Here is a 20,988-nt window from a genome sequence, read left to right on the forward strand (position 1 = left end):
AAAGATATTAAACAAGTCTTCATTATTTGTTGGCCCTTTGTACTTCTTTTCAGAAGTGTCTGTCTGGTTTATTTGCCTATTTATTAATTAGGTTTTTTTTGGTGTTAAGTTTGAATTCTTTGTATATTCTCTATATTAATACTATCAGAAGAGTAGCTAGCAAAGATTTTCTCCCATCCTGTGGGTTCTGTCTTCATGTGTAAATTGTTTTCTTTGCTGTGCAGAAGCTTCTTGTTTGATGCCATCCCATTTGTTATATTTGGTATTATTTCCTGAGCTTAGGGATCCTATTGAGGAAGGCTATATGCCTGTGTCTATATGTTGGAGTGTTGACCCTACATTTCCTTCTAAGAGTTGCATCTGCTCCAATTCCTAGGTCTTTAGTCCATTTCAAGTTAATTTTTGTGCAGGATGAGAGATATAAACTATGTCTTACAGCTACAGTTAAACCATGGTTTTAAAAAAGAGAAAAGTCTACTTTCATTCTCCTACATATGGGTAACCAGTTTTCCCAGCACCATTTTTGAAAAGGCTGTCTTTTTTCCAGTGTATATTTGGGGTGCTTTTGTCAGGGATCAGATGTCTTTATCTGTGCCGTTTGTTTCCGTGTCTTTTGTTCTGTACCACTGGTCATGTGTCTGTTTTTATGCCAGTACCATGCGGCTCGTTACTATAAATTTGTAATGTAATATGAAGTCAGGTATTGTGATGCCTCCAGCAATGTTTTTTTGGCTTAGAATTGTTTTGGCTCTTTTGGGCCTTTTATTTTTCCAAATAAATTTTAGGACTGTTTTTTCTAAATCTGTGATGAATGTCATTGGTATTTCAGTGGGGATTGCTTTGAATCTGTAGACTGCTTTTAATAATATAGTCATTTTAACAATATTAATTCTACATATCCAAGAACTTGGGAGGTCTTTCCATCTTCTAAGGTCTTCTTCAATTTCTTTTCTTCAGTGTCTGTAGTTTTCATTGTAGAGGTCTTTAACCTCCCTGGTTGGGGTTTCCTGGGTTTTTATTATTGTTGTTTTGAGGTTACTGTGAATTGTATTTGTTTTCTTTTTCAGCAAATTTGTTATTGGTGTATAGGAAAAGTATTGATTTTTTAATGTTGATTTTATGTCCTGCTTCTTACTATTTGCTATGTGTTTAGCAGCATTTACAAATGCACACATATACATAGTTATTTTTTTTAAATATTTATTTTTTAGTTTTCGGCGCACAACATCTTTGTTTGTATGTGGTGCTGAGGATCGAACCTGGGCCGCACGCATGCCAGGCAAGCGCGCTACCGCTTGAGCCACATCCCCAGCCCCACATAGTTATATTTTTTAATAAAAGTTATATTGTACAAATTATTTGAACTTGTTTTACCTCCAAGTTTTGTTTATTGGGGTCAAATTTACATAAAATTCATCCTTCGTAAGTATGGGGTTTGGTGAGTTTTGATGAATATATAGTCATATAACTGACCTTACAATTAAGATTTCCTTCACCCCAAGAGGTTTTCTCATGCTGCCTATAAAGTAGTCACCATCTAATCTTTGCAAATCCCTTATCTCTTTTCTGGCCCCATAGTTTTTGACTTTTCTAGTAGGTTATAAATGGAATCAAACAGTATGTAATCTTATTCATAACCACAGTAAATGTAAAGGGATTAAGTACTTGATTTAAAGAGTAGGGATTGACAGAATGGATTCATTTATTTTTTATATGGTGATGAGGATTGAACTCAGGGCCTCACATGTGCTAGGCAAGTGCTCTGCCACTGAGCCACAGCCCCAGACTGGCAGAATGGATTTTTTTTAAAAACAGTTTCTCTGTCTCAGAGTTATGTTTGCAGCCCTTTTAAATTTTAAGACAGAGTCTCAAAGTTGCCCAGGCTGGCCTTGAACTTGTGATCCTTTTGTCTAAGCCTCCTGAAAGCTGAGATTACAGTGTGCATCACAATATCAGCAGGCAGAATGGATTTTTTAAAACCATGGTTTAACTAGCTGTTTGTAAGACATAGTTTATATTTAGAAATCCAAAGAGGCTGAAACTAAAAGGACGGAACAAGATCTACCACATAAACGGTAACTAGAAGCAACCTGGAGAGTCTGTACTAATAGTCAAAATAGACTAGAAAGCCAAAGTTGTTACTAGAAACAAGATGACTTTTGATAATGATCGAAAAGGTCAGTCTTCAAGAAGATGTAACACCTGCTTTGCATAACAAAGCCTCAAGATACTTGAAGCAAACCTGATAGAACCATAAAGGAGAAACAGTTCACCAATGCCAGTTGGAGATTTCAGTACTCCCTATTTCAGTGATGGATAAGCAACCACACAGAAGACCAACAAGGAAATGGAACACTGCTAGACATAGCAGTGGCCTGTAGAGCGCTCTGTCCCCCAACAGCAGAGGACACATTCTTCACACCTCACATGGAACGTTCTCCAAGATAGAATACATATTAGGCCATAAAATAGTTTTTAGTGAATTTGAAACATTGCAATGTATGTTCTCTAACCACAGTATTGTGAAGTTAGAAATCATTAATAGGAGTGGTTGAGCGCACATACAAGGCACTGGGTTTGATCTTTGGTTCCAAGAAGTAAAAATATTTTTTAAAAATATATATATATATATTTATTTATTTTTAGTTTTCAGCGGACACAACATCTTTGTTTGTATGTGGTGCTGAGGATCGAACCCGGGCCACATGCATGCCAGGCGAGCGCGCTACCTCTTGAGCCACATCCCCAGCCCAGTAAAAATATTTTTCTTAGTTATTAATGGACCTTTATTTATTTGCCTCTATGTGGTGCTGAGAATCGAACCCAGTGCCTCACATGATAGGCAAGTGCTCGACCTCTGAGCCACGACCCCAGCCCCTAAAAATATTTTTATTATATTTTTATTTTTATATTTGATTATAAAATATTTTTACAATCAACACATTTAAGGTTGGAAAATGCTTATAATGAATGTATAAATGGATAAAGGACACGACATAACTCAAAAACAAAAATTTGAATTATAAATGAACATTTGAAAAAATCATCCAGTACCACAAAAAGCAACATGCAAGCCAGGCATGGTGGTGCATACCTACAGTCCCAATCACTGGGGAGGCTGAGGCAGGATTGCAAGTTCAAGGACAGCTTCATCAACATAGTGAGGCCCTGTCTCAAAATAAAATTAAAAAGGGGTGGGGATATAGCTCAGTGCTAGGGCCTTGCCTAGCATGTGCAAGGCCTTGGGTTCAGTCCCCAGTATCGTAAAAATGAATTATTGAAATAAAGATAAAACAGTGTGCAGAGATTCTCCCTCTTCCTTGGAGATTAGTGTGCCCAGATTTCCAAGCTATAGAAGTTTAGTACTTACTATACTGATCTGTTTTGGTTTTTTGTTTGTTTCTGTGGACCTGGGGATCAAACCCACTGCTTTATGATGAGAGACGAGCACTGTACCGCTGAACTACAGCTCCAGTCCTTTACTGATATGTTTGTTTGTTTGTACTGGAGATTAAACCCAGGGCACTGTACAACTGAACTATATTCCCAGTTCTTTTTATTTTGAGACAGGATCCCTCTAAATTGCCCTGGCTGGCCCTGAACTTAAGATCCTTCAGCCTCAGCCTCCCCAGTGGGAGGCCTGCACCACCATGCCCAGCATTGTACTGATCTTTATAGAAAACAGTGTTTTATCTTCTAGCTGTATTTAGCAGTTTGTATTTCTTCTACTTTTTTGGTGCTGGGGACTCATCCCCAGCACCTCTCATGTGTGCTGCCTCTCCAGCCCCTGTTATAATTTTTCAAATAGGCTTCATGTTTAACATAGAACTATAAATTGAATAAAAAGCAAAAGTGAAAGCCCTTCTCATCCACATCCCACTCTCCAGATGTTATGCTTCTCATTTCATTTTTAAAGTTCGCCTCCCCCTCTTTTTGCTTCCTCTAAGCATTTCTGTGAATTACTCATGCAGCAAAAGCATATATCTTAATGGGCGGGGAAAGTAGAGACAACAGTGAAAAGCCTGGATGTTGACTCTAGACTTCATGATGAATGTACAGTTATATTCAATCCATATGTGTATGTATGTGTGAGAATGTTTTAAATATGATGACCTCATAACAAAGCACATACATACCTGATACATAATTAATTGTGATTATAACATATGAAGAATTAGAAACTTAAATTGTGGACTATTGGAAACTATCACATGACCTTTAGGTATCATTGGGTTAAAAACAACTCATAAGAGCTTTTTCACCCTTTTGTTTTATTAACAGCGTGAGTTGAAATTGATATTTGGCAAAATGGTGATGCATGGTGCATACTGAGAGCAGTTCTCTTCTTTCACAGATTATATGAATCTTGGTTTTTTATGGTTCATATAATAATAATAATAGGATTTAAGAAGGAAAGAACTGCTGGAGATTTTGGGACCTCCTTGTTTTATAAATGTATAGTCAAGTGCTTAGAACAAAGTAGCCCCTTACCAACTGTTTGTTGAAGTGAGAGGCAAGTCAGGTGAAGCCTACTGAGAGCAGAGGACCTGCTCCTTTTCCTCTGCTAGCTAGCGACACTGGACCTCTCTGATTTAACTAAAAGAATGATGGTGTTAGTAGTGGAGCTGTGTCACTCATTAAAGCTGTTGCCACACTTATTGAAAGCTTAAGATGTCCATGTTCAAGGTGCTGTTTAATATTTTTAAATCTGAAGTCCAGGAGGAAGGAATCACCAGGTCATAAGTGATTTGTAGATTAATAACTGCATCCCATGTGCAGTGACTTCTTGCTGGGCCCCAGGTCCTGTGAGGAGAGCCAAGTGTTTCTCTTCCCTTGGAGCCCAGGGATGTGGCATGTAGAGTGAAGAAGAGGCCTCTCTCTGGACCTGTGGGAACTGAACTCTCTCTCTCTTTTTTTTTCCCCCCAGCTGGAAGAAGAACGATCTGTGCTCAATAATCAGTTATTAGAAATGAAAAAGAGGTAGGCTTTACTTATATGTATATTGGATGTGTGCGTGTGTGTGTGTGTGTATGTGTGTGTGTGTTTAATAAGGAAAATTTCAGAACATGGTGTGTGTGGACTTGCAATAGAAAAAAAAATTTACCTTTCTATATTCAGAAAATGGCATTGTGATAGTTTGGTACTGATAATTGATAATTTGTGAAAATTCATTTACAGAAGTTTTAGATATTAAAATTTTAAGCCATGTTCAGTTATATTTATTCAAAGTGTTCTAAAATCAAATGTCTCATATTACCTCCTAGTTACCTCCTAGTTTCAGTAACTAAAAACATTGTAATTTTACATTTAGTAATTGCTCTGCATATAAATTATATTAAAATGTTGATTTTTCAATTACAGGGGGTAACACCAGTTTAAATGTTTTATTTACTTTTTAATAAAAATTAGCTCTATTATTTAATTTCCTTCCATTATATTTAAATGATATTCAAATGGAACCTAGTATAATTTTTCTGGTACTTTTGAGTAAGGATGAACTTGGCCTGCAGAAATAACACAGTCAGAAGCCTGATGCTCATACATCCTGATGGTCTTTATTCTTTTAAAGATGCCATTTTTGTCTAGGATGATTCTGTGACTCACCTTCTACCAAATGAGTGTAGTGTGTGCAGTCACCAAGAGCCACATCCCATCCAGGGGGGTGCTGCAGAGTACTGAATAGATGCAGGCTACATAGTGGCATGATTTTTTGCTTATTAAAAAAACAAAACTAAACTAAAAACTAAAAATAAAAGCAAACCTTCTCAAGAGTAGCCTGCCCAAGAATTCTTCCATGTTCTTAGGAAGTATCTTGTTCCTTCTTGTCAGGACAGAGGGTTTCCTCGTCCCACTCTCAATTGACATGTGTGTCTTATGCTTGGGAATTGAGGACTTAATACTTAGCCCACAAAGATATTTGGATTGCACAAACTATATGGGACATTAGGCCTTGGTCCAGAGATGCCTTTCCTTCTGTTTTCAGTTAAGAAACACTTAGAACCAGGTGGCGGCGCACACCTGTAATCCCAGCAGCTTGGGAAGCTGAGGCAGGAGGATCACAAGTTCAAAGCCAGCCTCAGCAACTTAGAAAGCCCCTAAGCAACTTAGCAAGACCCTGTCTCTAAATAAAATATAAAAAAAAGGACTGGGACATGACTCTGGTGAAGTGCCCCTGGGTTCAATCTCTAGTACCAACGAACAAACATACAAAAACCACTTAGGGGGCTGGGGTTGCAGCTTAGTTGGTAGCGCATTTGCTTTGCATGTGTGAGGCCCTGGGTTCGATCCTCAGCACCACATAAAAACAAATAAATAAAATAGAGGTATAAATAGAGGTATTTTGTGTCTGTCTACAACTTAAAAAAAAAAAAAAACACTTAGAAGAGCTGGGCGTGGTAGCGCACCCCTGTAATCCCAGCAGCTTGGGAGGCTGAGGCAGAGGATCATGAGTTCAAAGCCAACCTCAGGAACTGCGAGGCACTAAGCAACTCATTGAGACCTTGTCTCTAAATAAGATCCAAAATAGGGCTGGGGAATGTGGCTCAGTGGTCAAGTACCCCCGAGTTCAATTCCTGGTAACCCCCGCAAAAAACTACTTAAATAAATAAAATCCAAAATAGGGCTGGGGAATATGGCTCAGAGGTCAAGTACCCCCGAGTTCAATTCCTGGTAACCCCCGCAAAAAAACTACTTAGATTCATTCCTTCAAATTTCACTAAGGTGGTGTTTACTCTCTAGAGTGCACATGTGTATGCCATGACTAGTGCTCCCCAGGACAACAAGAAATAGTGGCCACTTGGCTGTGCCTCTGCCTATGGCTGTTCCTGTGTCCCAACCCTACGTTGTCCCCATGGGCCACAGGGTGTTTAATTTTGCAGAAATGAGCTTCTGTTTCTTTAAAAGATCTTGAGTAAGCAGTTACCAAGAACATGTGAAGAATAACCAGGGCTTGCTCCTGTGACTCTCCTGACAGAGGAACATATAAAACCGGGCAGGCGTAGCACTGACACAGTCACCTTCATTTATGTAGCACTTCATGATTCTCAAATTCATCTCATCTCCAACCAACCCAGGGAAAGAGATGTGAGGCTCGCGTTTTAAAATGATGACACTAAAGCCCCAACAGACAGGCAGCTTGTGAGGGACACAAGGCTGGCGAGTGGCAGAGGCAGGCTTAAGACTCAGACCTTCAGCTTTTTGCCTGGGTTCTCTTCTCCCTGTAGTTTAAACCTTTTAATTTATTAATTATTATTTTAAAAGATGCTGTGCTTTGGGCTAGGTTGTGGCTCAGGGGTCGAGCGCTTGCTTAGCATGTGTGGCCCTGGGTTCGATCCTCAGCATCACATAAAAATAAATAAGAAATAAAGGCCCATTGTCAACTAAAAAAAATATTTTAAAAAGATGCTGTGCTTCACTAGTCCTTACTAATTTTGTGACTATAACTAAATTTACATGCCTTTCAAAATATGATTAGACCTGTGACTTTTTTCATGGCTTAAAAAGGAGGGACAAATTTGGGGACTAGGAAATTCTCTCTCTTCATTTCACTATCTCTGTTCCCATTTTATGTCCTGGGTATTTAGGACAGTGTCTCTTGAAAATATTTGCTTGTTTTTTGGTACTGGGGTTTGAACTCAAGGGCACTCAACCACTGAGCCACATCCCCATTTTGTATTTTATTTAGAGACAGGGTCTCACTGAATTGCTTAGTGCCTCACTTTTGCCGAGGCTGGCTTTGAACTCATGATTCTCCTGCCTCAGCCTCCTGAGCTGCTGGGATTACAGTCGTGCACATGCCCAGCACTATTGCTCATTTTGGTGAGCAAATGTAGATAAAGATGACAATCTTTTTCTGGAAGTGAAAAAATTTAGAACCTTTTTTCTCTTATTTAGAATTTTTTTTTTTTTGGTTTGTTAATTAACTTTAATGGAAAGTTATTTCTGTTTTCAAAATCTGAATGTAAATGTATTTTAGGTAATAAGTTAGATCCTCAAATGCCTTATAAATGCCAGTTTGGTAAAGGATTTTGTATGTGGATCTGTGTGTGTAATGGGTAAGTAAGTTTATCAAGACTAGAGTATTTAAAAGAGCTTGATATTTTGTATGTTTAAAAGTCTTGTCCAAGAGTGTAAGTCATAAAGGTATTTGAAATGTATTCACTCATCTAAGAACCAAGTGCTTAGTCAACAATTTAATTTAGAAGTGATCATTGAACATACCTAGTCAAGATAATATGTAACTACTTCACTGAAATGGTCTTGATATTGACATGCAGAACTTACTTTTGACTGCAGGATGAGAGAAGTTATTGTTAAGAAATCAGTAGCGGGGCTGAGGATATAGCTCTGTTGGTAGAGTGCTTCCCTCGCATGCACAAGGCCCTGGGTTCAATCCCCAGCACCAAAAAAAAAGAAAAGAAAAGAAGTCAGTAGTAGCACTGGCCAGGCATCACTAGGCATGCTTATTATCCCAGCCAACTGGGATAAGGCAGGAGGATCATAAGTTCAAGGCCAGCCTGGGCAATTTATCAAGATCCTGTCTCAAAATAAAAAGGGCTAGGGGTGTAGCTTAGTGGTAGAGCACTTGCCTATCATATGTGAGGCCCTGGGTTCCATCCCCAGCACTGCAAAAACAAACAAAGAAATTAGTAGCATCCTTCTGTATTTACTATGGTTTTTTTGGTGTCTGTAACATTGAGTTGCAAGCAATATGTGGTCAAGGTTTTTCTCTAAGCTTAAAGATGTAATCATTTGAAAAGCCAGTCTTCAAATTGGGTAGAGCTTTTTCAGAACATGTTCCAAGGTATCTAAGCAATCACAGAGTAGAACTTGACTTGTTCTGTCAGGACTGGACGGGTCTGTTCCTCTGTGGTGCTGCAGCCCAGCACAGACTGGGGACTTGGCTCTACTGCCCTCCCTTCTCTAGGCTTTTTAATGTCAAAGAAGGGATGCCAGAGTCTCAGACACTGACAGCCCTTGAAGCCATAATTCATTCTGTGGTGTGAATGCAAGGTGTGTGTCAGGAATGGAAACTGGCTTGGCGATGCTGGCTCCCAGGTCTGCAGCCCTCTGCGCTGCCTCCGCTCATTCAGCTCACTGTGGGTTGGAACTGTCTGACTGTCTCCGAGCTTGCGCTACTTACCAATGCTCATTTCACCCCTCTCTTTTCCCTTTCCTACTCTTGCTTCCTTTGCTATATCTGTGTGTCTTTCATGGTAAGACTAAAGAAAGTCTATCCACGTTATAATAAATAAATTTCATATATTTTTAGTAAACCAAATTGTTGTATATATTCTTTGGCTGCCTTTGTCCCTCTGTGTCTTGCTTTTGTTTTGTAAAATATACTCAGCAGTGTATACATATTATATACACACACATTTCTTTTTTATATCTCTATTCAGCACAGGACTTCAGTGCAAATTTAGTTCTCCTTACTGTATTGCATTTCTCTTCATGTTTCTAATATTTGGTTCTTGTTATCTTGCATTTTTAAAGCTTGCCCAGTAACACTTTAAGGTATTTGCTTCATTACTGGAATTTATTTCTTATGTAAGTAGTAAGAAAAGAATCTGAGTGATGTGTTCCCTTGGGGGATGGGGGAGAGAAATTTTTGGCCCCTATAGCCCTTATTTTATATTGTGTTTATCTTCCCTTCTTGATAGCGTTAGTAATACCAAGCCATTCTAGCCAACATGGCTTAAACACAATACAATTTGCAACTCAGATGTAAGTAATGTTGGCATAAATGGTTTAATTCAGCCGCTCCTGGTGGGCACAGGCCAGCAATGGAGAGCTGCACAAAGACCAGCTGCCACGGGCTGCTTATGCTGTCACTTGGCAGAGCTTTCTTGGCTGTGCATCCTCTGGTAGCTTATACAGGAAATGCTCCTATGGCCCTTGTGGAAAACAGCCTGTGGAGAGGTTGTGTGTATACGTGATGGTGAGCACAGAGAAGGACACCTGTCCCTTTCCCTCCTGCCAGCTGGTGGCGTTTATCCCTCTCCAAGGCTGAGTCCATGGGATCCTGACCAATCAGAGCTGAGTGTAGGAGGGTCTGTCCTTGGCAATCCCCAATCCCGATATTGAGCTCTAGAAATCATTTTTATAGAATAAACTTCCAAATAAGTTTCATAGAAACTCAGCTCATTAACTCCCATGTTTTCAATTCTGCAAATATCTCAGTGAAGTTGGCAGAGGTATATTAAAATAGGTGGAAAATAATAATCGAGAATTTATATACATTATATTAGCATTAATATAATTATGTAATTAACATGTATAATATATTTGTTATGTAGTTGTATATTATATACTATATTTAAATTTTTGTAGGTTCTATATCTGGGACCATGGGGCAAAAATGGGTTAAGGAGATCAAGATTTAATAGTGTTTGGGTGACATCACATACTTTACATAGCAAAAAGTGCCTGCACATTCTTTCCATTTAAGTTGTTTTGTTTAAATCTAAACAAGACCCATTTGCTAGCAAGTTATTACTCAGTAACATAAATATGTCAATACTGACCTCTTTCCATTGTTTTTAATTCAAGAAACTTCCGTAAGTCTCAGATTCTTTTCTTACTACTTATCATTCTGAAGTGTAAGTGTAAACCACACAAGAAGATAAATAAAACACTTATATTTTCATTGTTACGTAGAATTCAATTTGACATAAACCATGAGAATTCTGTGATTCGTGTGCCGGATATCTTGGGTCTCACTAACCAGACATACATTCTGCCATTTCTAACCTGGGCCTCTATTCCCTGCTCCTCCAGCTGGTTCAGAATCAGACTGAACCATCACATACTCTGCACTCACCCAGCTGCTTCTGACAGAGGGGAGCTGTGGTCTTGTTGTGAAAGTTAAGTTTTCTTTCTCAGATGACAGGCTTCGTAGCCCTAGGGCTTGCCTGGGACATCTCTCAGTTTTGTTTTCCCTAAAATACTTTTGTAAAACGAGGTCTTTCTCTCAGGTTTCACATTGCATGTGATTTTTTTTTTTTTTAGAACTTTTCATTTTAAACTAATTTTAGGTTTATGGAAGAGCTACAAAAAGGTAGTGTAGCCAATTCCCCATGCCCTCTCCCAGATGCCACATGTGAACATTTTACATAGCTGTGACACATGTATCAAAACCAAGAAATTAACAAGATATAGGACTGTTAGCCAGCCTCTCCACTTCATTCAGCTTTTCTTTTTTTTTTTTTTTCCTCTGCATCGCTGGGGGTTGAAGCCAGGGTCTGGCCTTGCTAGGCAAGTGCACTTCCACTGAGCCAAGTCCCCGCCCTCCCAGGCTGTCTGTCTTTTTTTCAGGCTCCAGGCTAGGAAACCCCACTGCATTTAGGTGTCCTGTCTCCTCAGGCTTCTCCAATCCAGTGATGGTCCCTCACTGAGTCTCTTTCTGTCTTTCACGACCTCAGCACTTTTGCACACATGCAATTTTTACAACAAAGATTCACTCACACACCGGCCCCTCAGCACAACTCTGTGTCTTGCCCTCACCTTCCCCTTCCTCCTTCTCCGCCCACTGCCTGGATCCTCAGGTAGATGCTTCCCTCTCACTAAGGCCTGCCCTGCCCTCTGCCTTGCTCTGACTCTCCCCTTCAGAATCCCCACGCCTCCATTCTGTCCCTGGAGAACTCTCCTGGTGTTTTCTGCTCTAGCCTTTAAGTGCAATTTAATTTCTATGAGCAACTCAGTGTTCTCTTCAGATTCTGTGGTTGAAAAGTCATGATCTTTCAGTTTGAATAGTGATAATCTTACTGCTGTTTTGGCCCACATGACCTTAAAAATACACTCTTGGAACTTGCTAATAAGTTACTGAAATTAGTGAGAACCAACTGATACTTCCAGCATAAAACTGCTCTGCATGACATCTGTATAACTGCTTTGCATGTATGTATTTTAATTGTCATTGCTTGGTAATAATTGATTCCAGAAGTAACAAAAATCAACTTGGGGGTTCTATTTTGGTATAATTTTGGGGGGTGGGGGAGTGCGACAATTTTTTTAAAAATTCTACATCTTCCAAATTTATTAATTTGTCTTTTTAAGTTCAAATGGATACAATGATATGCAGATTCTGGCATGTCTATACATAGGTAAACTTTTTCTCCCCTCACAGTAAGTAAAATTTCAAATTTTGCAAGCATAAATAGCCTTATATATATATATATATATATTTTTTTTTTTGCATCAACTAAAGTTATTTGCGTGCTTGCTCTAAAACTGTATGCTGATGACTCTCGGTTGATTTCTGGAACTTCTTTAACCCTTTGGTCTTTTAGAGAATCCAAGTACATAAAAGAGACAGATGAAGAGAAAGCTTCCTTACAGAAATCCATCAGTATTACTAGTGCTTTACTCACAGAGAAGGATGCAGAACTGGAAAAGCTGAGGAATGAGGTAGGGCACCCCGGGGGTCCTCCTACATCTGCCACCGCCTGTCCACCTCCCAGCCTCAGCTCAATCACTGTGTTGCAGGTCACAGTGCTCAGGGGAGAAAACGCTTCTGCCAAGTCCCTGCATTCGGTTGTTCAGACTCTAGAGTCTGATAAGGTGAAGCTCGAGCTCAAGGTAAAGAACTTGGAGCTTCAACTCAAAGAAAACAAGAGGCAGCTCGGCAGCTCCTCAGGTAACATACCACCTTCCTGGTGCTCCTCCTCCCCTGCTGCCCCCGCTGCCTGTCCCTAGTCTCCTTCTCTAATGGAAGGAAGCCAGTCACACCTGGCCCCCCCACACCAGGATGCCTGGCATTGCTGCTCCTGGGCCTTCCTGTAATCTGTGAGTGCTGTCACACACTTAAGACAGGGCAACCGCGGGGTCTGAAAGTACATGGCAGTAAAGGGCAGGGCTGGTCCCTTTGGAGGACGATGGACAGTGGAGGTGACATACATTCCCACCCAGTAGTGGCCAGTCTGGGAGAGAACCCTGGAAGTGGGAGGGAGGGCCAGTCAGTGCTGAGGGACTGGGAACTTGCTCTGTGTTCTCTGAGGTACATGGGGAAGTCCACGTGGAAATGAGTTTCCTACCCTGGCTCTTCACTACATAAGTAACAAGGAAAAAGATTGTAATGGTTTTTCTTAACCAGCCTCTGCTTGTTTTTTGTTTTTCACAATACAAGGTAATACTGACACTCAGGCAGAAGAGGACGAGAGAGCCCAGGAGAGTCAGGTAACATTCTTCCTCACTGCTCTGTCGTCTTCGTCCTTTTCAGAATCATTTAATCTTTTGAATAGGTATTGTGTTCCTGTGTTCCAAACAGTAAGCAGTTCTAAAATGTGCATAGTAAAAAGTCTTCCTCCAAACCCTCTCTTCTGTTCCAATTCCCAAATCCCTAAACAGGTGATTACTATTCCTAGTATCTCACCTTTGCAGAGCTTTATAAAAATGTATAGCTGGACACAGTGTCAAGCACTTGTAGTCCCAATTAATCAGAGGCTGATGTGGGAGACTGCATAAGCTCAGGAGTTTGAGAAAAATAGCAGGACTCCATCTCCAACAACAACAAAATGCATATTCAAGTGAATACTATAACAAAACCCCCAGTTTGTATTTAAAAATGAGGATTAGGGTTGTGGCTCAGTGGTAGAGCGCTTGCCTAGCACGTTTGAGGGCACTGGGTTCAACTTTCAGCACCACATATAAACAAATAAAATAAAGGTCCAACAACTAAAAATTTAAAAATAAGAGTAGTGCATACAACATAAACCCTTCTGTAGTTGTCTTTTATGTAGCTATGTAGTATCTCGCTATATGATGTGCCATAATTAAGTCGGTTCCCTTTGGTTGACATGACATTTTGGATGTCTCTGACCCTTTAGGTCCGTTATCATAAATGATGCTATAAGGAATTATCTTGGACAGCTATCAGACTTAGACTAATTCACCCTGGGTTAGCACTGTCTGCTTAGTGTGTGTCATAGGAGTGGCACATAATTAACACTGTTTTCTCCCCCCTCTTTTCTTTCTGCTTCCATTCGTTTCTGCTGCTGCTGACAACACTTTTCTTCCCATCAGCAAATGGTTTGTTTTCTGTTTCCTAATTTGTGTGTGCCTGTGCGTGTGTGGTTTCCCGTCCAGTCTGTGGCTTTTTCTTCTTCCTGACATGGAGGTCCTAATGGAAATGACTTAGAAAATGCACTTTGAGAAATGAAAAATAGACTCAGCACATCCACTTTCTAAGGTGGCCTTGCTGAAGCTGGAATAAAATGCTGGGAAAGACCGGGCTGATTGCTCATAACCCTCCCAGCAGGAGAATAAGACCAAATATTTCTTCAAAGTAGCTGGGTGCAGTGCTACAAACCTGTAATCCAGAGGCTGAGGAGGAGGATTGCAAATTCAAAGTCAGCCTCAGCAACTTAGCAAGGCTCTGTCTCAAAAAATAAAAAGGGCTGGGGATGTGGCTCATTGGTTAAGTGTCCCTGGATCCCATCCCTGATACAAAACAACAACAACAACAAAAAAAAAAAACCACAAAATGTGTGCATGTGTGTATGTGTGTGTACATATTTTTAATATTATAAACTGGGATCTTTTCAATTTAGAGAAAGGATACCTTTCACTATTTGAAGAACCCTTTGGGTTTTAAATTGCTGTTGGCTTGAACGGAAGAGTTAGGATGAGAGTTTCCTTCTGGTGGTCATCTTGTCTTTGCCGCTCAGGGACCCTCAGCATAGGTCCCCTTCTAGTATGTGGTTCCCAAACATTGCTGTGTTAGCATGTGCCTATCTCTCCTCAGTAGGAAGGGAGCCTTGCTGTCCCCTTCACAGCCCTCCATGTTCCCTACCGTCATTATCAATGGTTAATGGCTGTCTTAAGAGAAAATCCATATAAGTCTTCCAGAACAATCCCAAATGGGTTCTAGAATTTAATGAAAGAACTTTATGTGTTTTGTAAAATCTGTATGTATATATTTGTGTAGTAGAAGGAAAAATTAAAACTCATGCCCATGTATCTACAAATCTAAGATTATGCTTTTGAATGATGGAAAGTTTGTATTTTTTCCCCTATGGAAAGAAATAACTTTCCATCAATCAGTAGCATTCCACAACCCTCAGATTTAGCTATTTAAGTATAATTTTATTTGCCTCAATGACAAGTGAAGCTTATGCATTCACAGTGGGAAATATTCAATGAGACTTGATTTAAAGTATATATAAAATACTCAGTAACATTTGAAGAGTGTTGAGAGATAGAAAGGGGAAAAGGGAAACCTCCTTAGCCCTACCACCTAGCCATATGGCCTCATTTAAATTCAGCTATTTGTCAAAGAATCTCATTACTTCTGTTCCTGGGGGGCTTGAACAACATGGGTCCAGTGACAGGCACTGTGGCCCCTTATGTGACATCTGCATACTTCTTGGTACTGCAGCTTGTGCACGTTAGACATGTTACCCACCTCACTGTTTCTTTTCTTTTTTGACAAATCAGATTGACTTCCTAAATTCAGTAATAGTGGACCTTCAAAGAAAGAATCAAGACCTCAAAATGAAGGTGGAGATGATGTCAGAAGCAGCTCTTAATGGCAATGGGGATGACCTGAACACCTATGACAGGTATTTTGTAGTGAGCCATACTGACTAGAACCTCAGGGTATCGGGATAAATGTGTTTTTAAAGTTCAGCTCTTCAGGGGGTTGTCAAACAACCAGAAAGGTACAGTTGCTCTGCAGTTACTTTGCCATAAATGGTTGCCATAAATCCGGCAAAGAGAGAGGTTACAAATGGTCTGATCTGGCATTTTTAAAATATGGAATGTATTACTTTCCCTGAAGGCTCAGAGTTGGCCATAATTAGTTCTTACTTATTTTTAAAATTCTTTACATGAGATGTTTTCTCTTGAATTTCTTATGATAAAATCTCTGATTTTATATGTTGATATTTGTAGTGATGACCAGGAGAAACAGACCAAGAAAAAGCCCCGCCTCTTCTGTGATATCTGTGACTGCTTCGATCTCCATGACACAGAGGACTGTCCCACCCAGGCACAGATGTCCGAGGACCCACCCCATTCCACACATCATGGCAGTCGGAGTGAGGAGCGGCCTTACTGTGAGATCTGTGAGATGTTTGGGCACTGGGCGACCAACTGCAATGATGACGAGACCTTCTGATGCGGTGGCGTGCAGCACAGGCCCTCAGAGGCACTCGCATCTCAGCAACTGAACACCAGCACTGCGTGCGCAGACTTCAGGAGAACTCATGTTATTTTTGACCCCTGTCAAGAAATCTAAGAAAATATTTTGGTCTTCAACAAATCATCTTTTAGTCTCCCCTTATAAGTTAGAATAATAAATATTAGTAGGTGAGAGTTCACCTCTAATTTTGTTTTCCTGATTTTTCAGTTTTAAGACTGCACCAGATGCCATTACATTTATTGTTCTACAGAGACCTCTAGAACAAGCCCTTCCCTTACCTTATTTAAGAAACTTTAAATTATGCTGTTACTCTTCATATTTGCACTAAATATTTCTGGGCTGCATTTGTATATTTAGGTTTTTGGTTTTTGGGGGGTTTTTTTGGTTAAGCATTGACACTGGAATGAATTGCAAAAGATACCATTTTGCATTTTCATTTACTCTAAATTTAAAAGTATTTTATAATATCTGAGCTCTTTGCACTACCTGTTGTCAGTAGTGCCTTTTTTTGTAGGCTGGACAATACTGGGTGTGATTATAAATCATGAAACAGGTAGAAGGGAGGGGAAAGCCCCCAAACTGCTGTGGGGACATTTTATAATCTATATGCTGCATCCACTTACTCAACTGTGGTGTTTTCTTTCTTGGTTTTACATAATTTTTTGCTTATATATATATATAAATATATCATATGTATATATTTTTCAAAAAAATCTATATTTTGGGGAAAAACAAAATGTTTTTCTGTTCAGATTTTTACCTTTATGAAAAATAAAACACTTGTAAAATCATCAGGATGTAACAGACTAGGCCAAAAATAGCATCTTGCAGCTTCACAGTTATTTTATCTTCTGTTTCCATTTTGTTTCTTTACCAGATCTAAATAGATGAAAGAATTTCCTGTAATTATTTTTTCTTCTCTAGCAAACATCCCCAGCAGTGAATTATCAAGCCACTGTAAAATGCCTAAATTAACCAATCTACAGTCTTCCTTTACAAGATTTTTAACTATTCTTAGATGAATGTACGATGAGAAATTCAACATTAATAATTTTGAATTTTCTTATCACAAAATAATAAAGTGAAGGACCTCAACCTCCAGAATAGTTTATCAACCAGTCTGAATCTATTTATCTTCATTTGAGTGTCTTCTAGAATATGTAAAATGTAATAAAATGTATCTTCCATGCTACATGTATAATAAGAAATTCTATAACTGTATATATGCCTTTGATGTATTTTCCCCTAAGATTATCAATTGTGTTTGACAAGTGAATATTAAATGTTACCAGTGGAAATTTTTGGTTAATATAATAGGAATTGTTTCACAAAAAGAAAACATGTAAAGCAGTATTAAAATTTGAGCATACAAGTGTTCTGTATCTTCTTTAATAATTTTTTTTTTTTTGCCAGTGTTAGTAATTTCACATTATTCTCACATTTGTCATATGGTTTTTCTTCAAATGAAAAAGCCCTATAGATCCTAATAGCAATTTCCTTCCTTCCATCCTCTCTGTCCTGGGGATGGAACCCAGGGCCTTATTGCATGTTTCACATGCACTCTACCACCAGCCTACATGTCCACCCCAAACAGCAATTTCTACTACAGTCTTGTTGCTAAACACCAGTTAAGAAATTGGTATGTCCTGAACAGGTGGCCCTGGAAGCACCAAGGGCAGTGTTGGCTGCTGCTAAGAAAATACCAGCTGCAGCTTTCTGAGGTTGACTGTATCTGGAGACTTGAGTCCTGAGTGCTTGTGAATGTTAACTGAATCTGAGGATTTTTAAAAGTGGAAAGATATGAGGCATTTGTAGGCCTTGATCTATAAAATGCTGTTCTCCAGTGTTGCTCAGAAAATTGTTTTGCCTTCAGATTACATTGTGGATTCCAAGAATTGAGAGAGTACAAAGATTGGAAACTGAAATGACTTCTCTCCAATTCCACCAAGGATAATGTCCTAAAGGATTGTGGAATCACGTGCCGGAATCCTGGACCCTTGAGTGAATTCACGAAATGGCTACTCCACCAATTGAGGCTGTTCATCTCACAACATGAGAAACAAACTTTTTTTTTTTTTTTTCCCTTAAAAAAATAAATTGGGCCAGGCACAGTGGCTGGCGCCTATAATTCCATCTACTAGGGGGACTGAGGTAGGAGGATTGAAAGTTCAAGGCCAGCCTCCTCAACTCAAAGACTATCAAAAAATACAAAAAAGAGCTGGGGATGTAACTCCTTGGTACAGCACCCCTGAGTTTAATCCTCAGTACCAAAAAAGAAAAAAAAAAATAAACTGGTATGCCTTTCTTCGAGTGTTTTGTGACTCACTTGGCAAAAAGTAATTATCTGTGGTTTTACCCACTGCTGTATCACATTGTATCATCTGCCAAAAATTTAAGTGGCATCATTAGCACCATATAGTACCATTTTTATTAATCCATGATGGGTTTTAGAAAGAAACTCAAACGTTGCTTGGGTATTTACAAAACTGATTACTGAACCAACTGCTAGTTTTTTGAACATCCAGTTTATGAACAGTTATCAACAAATAGCTATTTCCAAAACACTACTTGAGGAAAAGCATTACTCTTACCTAAATAATCTACAATAATAGTTCTCAACTTTGGTATTGACCTGAGGTGATTAAAAGGCGCACTCTCCCTGTGCTTCTCACTCTCATATATGTATATATTTATAAACACACACACAGTCTTTTAACACACAATAAGTAGTATGTATGGGGAAATAAAGTACCCATTATTAATCTTCTGGCATCCTGATCCTGCTTAGGGACAGTTTACCATACTGCTTCTCCTCAGTTAGTTACACTCATGAATGCCTGGGCATTTTACTGCTTAAACTGTACCCTCATCTTTAAATAGCTCATGACATGGCCTGCTGAGCTCAACATTATCATAGGCGTTAAGATGAGACATTCTCAGTTAAGGAGAAAACTGGCCTGGGGAGAAATGGCATGAGGAACTTTAGGACCTTAGTTGTTTCTCTTTGTTTCCTTTCTACTTTTTAAATTTTTATTTGTGTGTGTGTGTGTGGTACTGAGGATTGAACGTAGGGCTTCATGCATGCTAGTCAAGTACTCTACCACTGAGCTAAGTCCCCAGCTCACTACCTTTTATTTTCCATCCTACCTCAAAATGACCCGTATCTGCCCCAAAGTATGGAAACGATCATATCCTAATAATTTATTGAGCAGTTAAGTTTCAGGCACCGAACTCATCCTTTTACGCAGGTTACAAGATGTAATTTACATCCTCTTTCGTCTTCACAACTCAGGGATTTTGCTGTTAAGCCAGCCGGGTTTTGACAGTATTCCTGTGAAATACCATGTTGCCTTATTAGTCTACCAGTGAGACCAAGCTGGGATTATAACCGTGGTCCACTTTGCCCGGCAGACCTTCGGATTTTTATAATTTAAAAAGATTTGCATACAAATTTAGCTTCAAATTACCATTACACAGCAAGTATTCTTGGTGGCGATTTTTAAAAGAGTCAAATGAGATCAATTTCCAAAATTCCAATGTCCCTTTTCAAGGCCAGACGACTCCAGGACCCAGGTAGGGTCCGAAGAAGCGGAGAGGTAAAGGAAGAGTTGGACTCTAGGACCCGACTGGAGAGGAGCGCATCTGGCCGACTCCGGCTTCCGGGTTTGGCCTGCGTCAGCAGCTCTGATCACGTGCACGTACAGACACGTGACCGCGGGCCGGGGGTGGAGAACTGTGGACGCGGTGGGGCTGAGGGAAAGGGGAGGGGGCAAGATGGCGGCGCACCTGTCCTACGGACGAGTGAACCTGAACGTGCTGCGCGAGGCGGTGCGTCGCGAGCTGCGCGAGTTCCTGGACAAGTGCGCGGGAAGCAAGGTGAGGGGCCGGAGCCTGCGACACCTCCATCTCCTCCCGTGGCCGGCCCGGCTTTGTCCGGTCCCCAACCTCTTAAGCTCGAGTGTACGAGGTCCCCTGCGTCTTCCAAGGGGGCGAACTTTGGGCCCTCTCCTTGCGTCCAGGTGCAGGCGGCAACGACGAGGCAGGGAGGGCCTGGGCACCCAACCCGGAGATGGCGTGGTCCCGTGACGGCAGGATAAGCCACCGTGATAGGCAGCCCAGCGCCTGGAGAGAGCTTGAAGTTGGGCGCGGGGGTGCAATGGCTCAGTGTCCACTCGTTTCAGCGACCGCAAGTGTCAGTTCAGATAGTACCTTCGCAAGTCTCTGAAGCACCGACGCCTTGTAACCTGCTCGCACCCATCATGAGAGATGATGTCATTTTAACTTTGCTTTCTTAAAATAGGGTTCTCTCTCCTTCTGAGCACTCACCTCAGAAGGGAGTCAGACACTGTAGACCAGAAACATTGTCCTGATCCGCCCTGTTCTCCCCTTAGCATTTGTCCGTTTCCTTGAGTAACCACTCTTTCCTTAGAACTGAGGAAGCTCAGAAACCAGTGTTGGAGAGAATAGAACTCCAAGAGGTAGAGTGCTGGCTGGCAGCCCTTGAGAGAAGAAAGCGGGCTGAATCACAGGGCCCTTGTTTAAATTCAGCAGATGATGCTGGAATCTGAATCTGATCGTAGATTGTGTCAATGACAGTATACTGAAATGTAATATTATACTATAGTTTTGCATAAAGTTACTTGTTAGTACCAGAGGAAAACAGGCAAAGTGCACAGTGATTGTCATATTTCTTACAAGTAGACAATGTACAATTATGTAAATAAAAAATTAAAAAAGAAAGAAATGAAGCTGGAGTTTAGTGGTAGATATACTCACATGGGTCCCAGAACAATGACTTATGGTGTCAAAAAGTCCTAGGTTGCAGTCTTGACTTCTTTGTGCTATAG

The 20,988-nt window shown here is 40.2% G+C and overlaps 2 protein-coding genes across 14 annotated transcripts in view; both read left to right on the forward strand.

Moving 5' to 3' along the window:
- Clip1 (CAP-Gly domain containing linker protein 1) overlaps nucleotides 1-17,513 on the forward strand; it is a 99,879-nt gene extending 82,366 nt beyond the window's left edge. For 7 of the 13 annotated variants that reach the window (XM_048785548.1, XM_048785538.1, XM_048785540.1 and 4 more), the window contains 6 exons: nucleotides 4,928-4,980; nucleotides 12,291-12,408; nucleotides 12,487-12,637; nucleotides 13,127-13,176; nucleotides 15,436-15,560; nucleotides 15,892-17,513. In XM_048785548.1, the coding sequence (XP_048641505.1) occupies nucleotides 4,928-4,980; nucleotides 12,291-12,408; nucleotides 12,487-12,637; nucleotides 13,127-13,176; nucleotides 15,436-15,560; nucleotides 15,892-16,117 (723 nt within the window). In that variant the 3' untranslated portion in view covers nucleotides 16,118-17,513. Of the gene's footprint in view, nucleotides 1-4,927; nucleotides 4,981-9,495; nucleotides 9,517-12,290; nucleotides 12,409-12,486; nucleotides 12,638-13,126; nucleotides 13,177-14,022; nucleotides 14,029-15,435; nucleotides 15,561-15,891 lie in introns of all 13 variants that reach the window. The other 6 variants (XM_048785537.1, XM_048785549.1, XM_048785543.1 and 3 more) reach the window with 2 other exon arrangements.
- Nucleotides 17,514-19,863: 2,350 nt separating this feature from the next.
- Nucleotides 19,864-20,988, forward strand: part of Vps33a (VPS33A core subunit of CORVET and HOPS complexes) — a 29,184-nt gene continuing 28,059 nt past the window's right edge. The window contains exon 1 of the mRNA XM_015502457.2: nucleotides 19,864-20,017. Coding sequence (XP_015357943.1) covers nucleotides 19,916-20,017 — 102 coding nt within the window. The 5' untranslated portion in view covers nucleotides 19,864-19,915. The remainder of the gene's footprint in view (nucleotides 20,018-20,988) is intronic.

This window comes from Marmota marmota, unplaced genomic scaffold (assembly GCF_001458135.2).
Source record: "Marmota marmota marmota unplaced genomic scaffold, marMar, whole genome shotgun sequence".
Classification (NCBI taxonomy): Eukaryota; Metazoa; Chordata; class Mammalia; order Rodentia; family Sciuridae; genus Marmota; species Marmota marmota.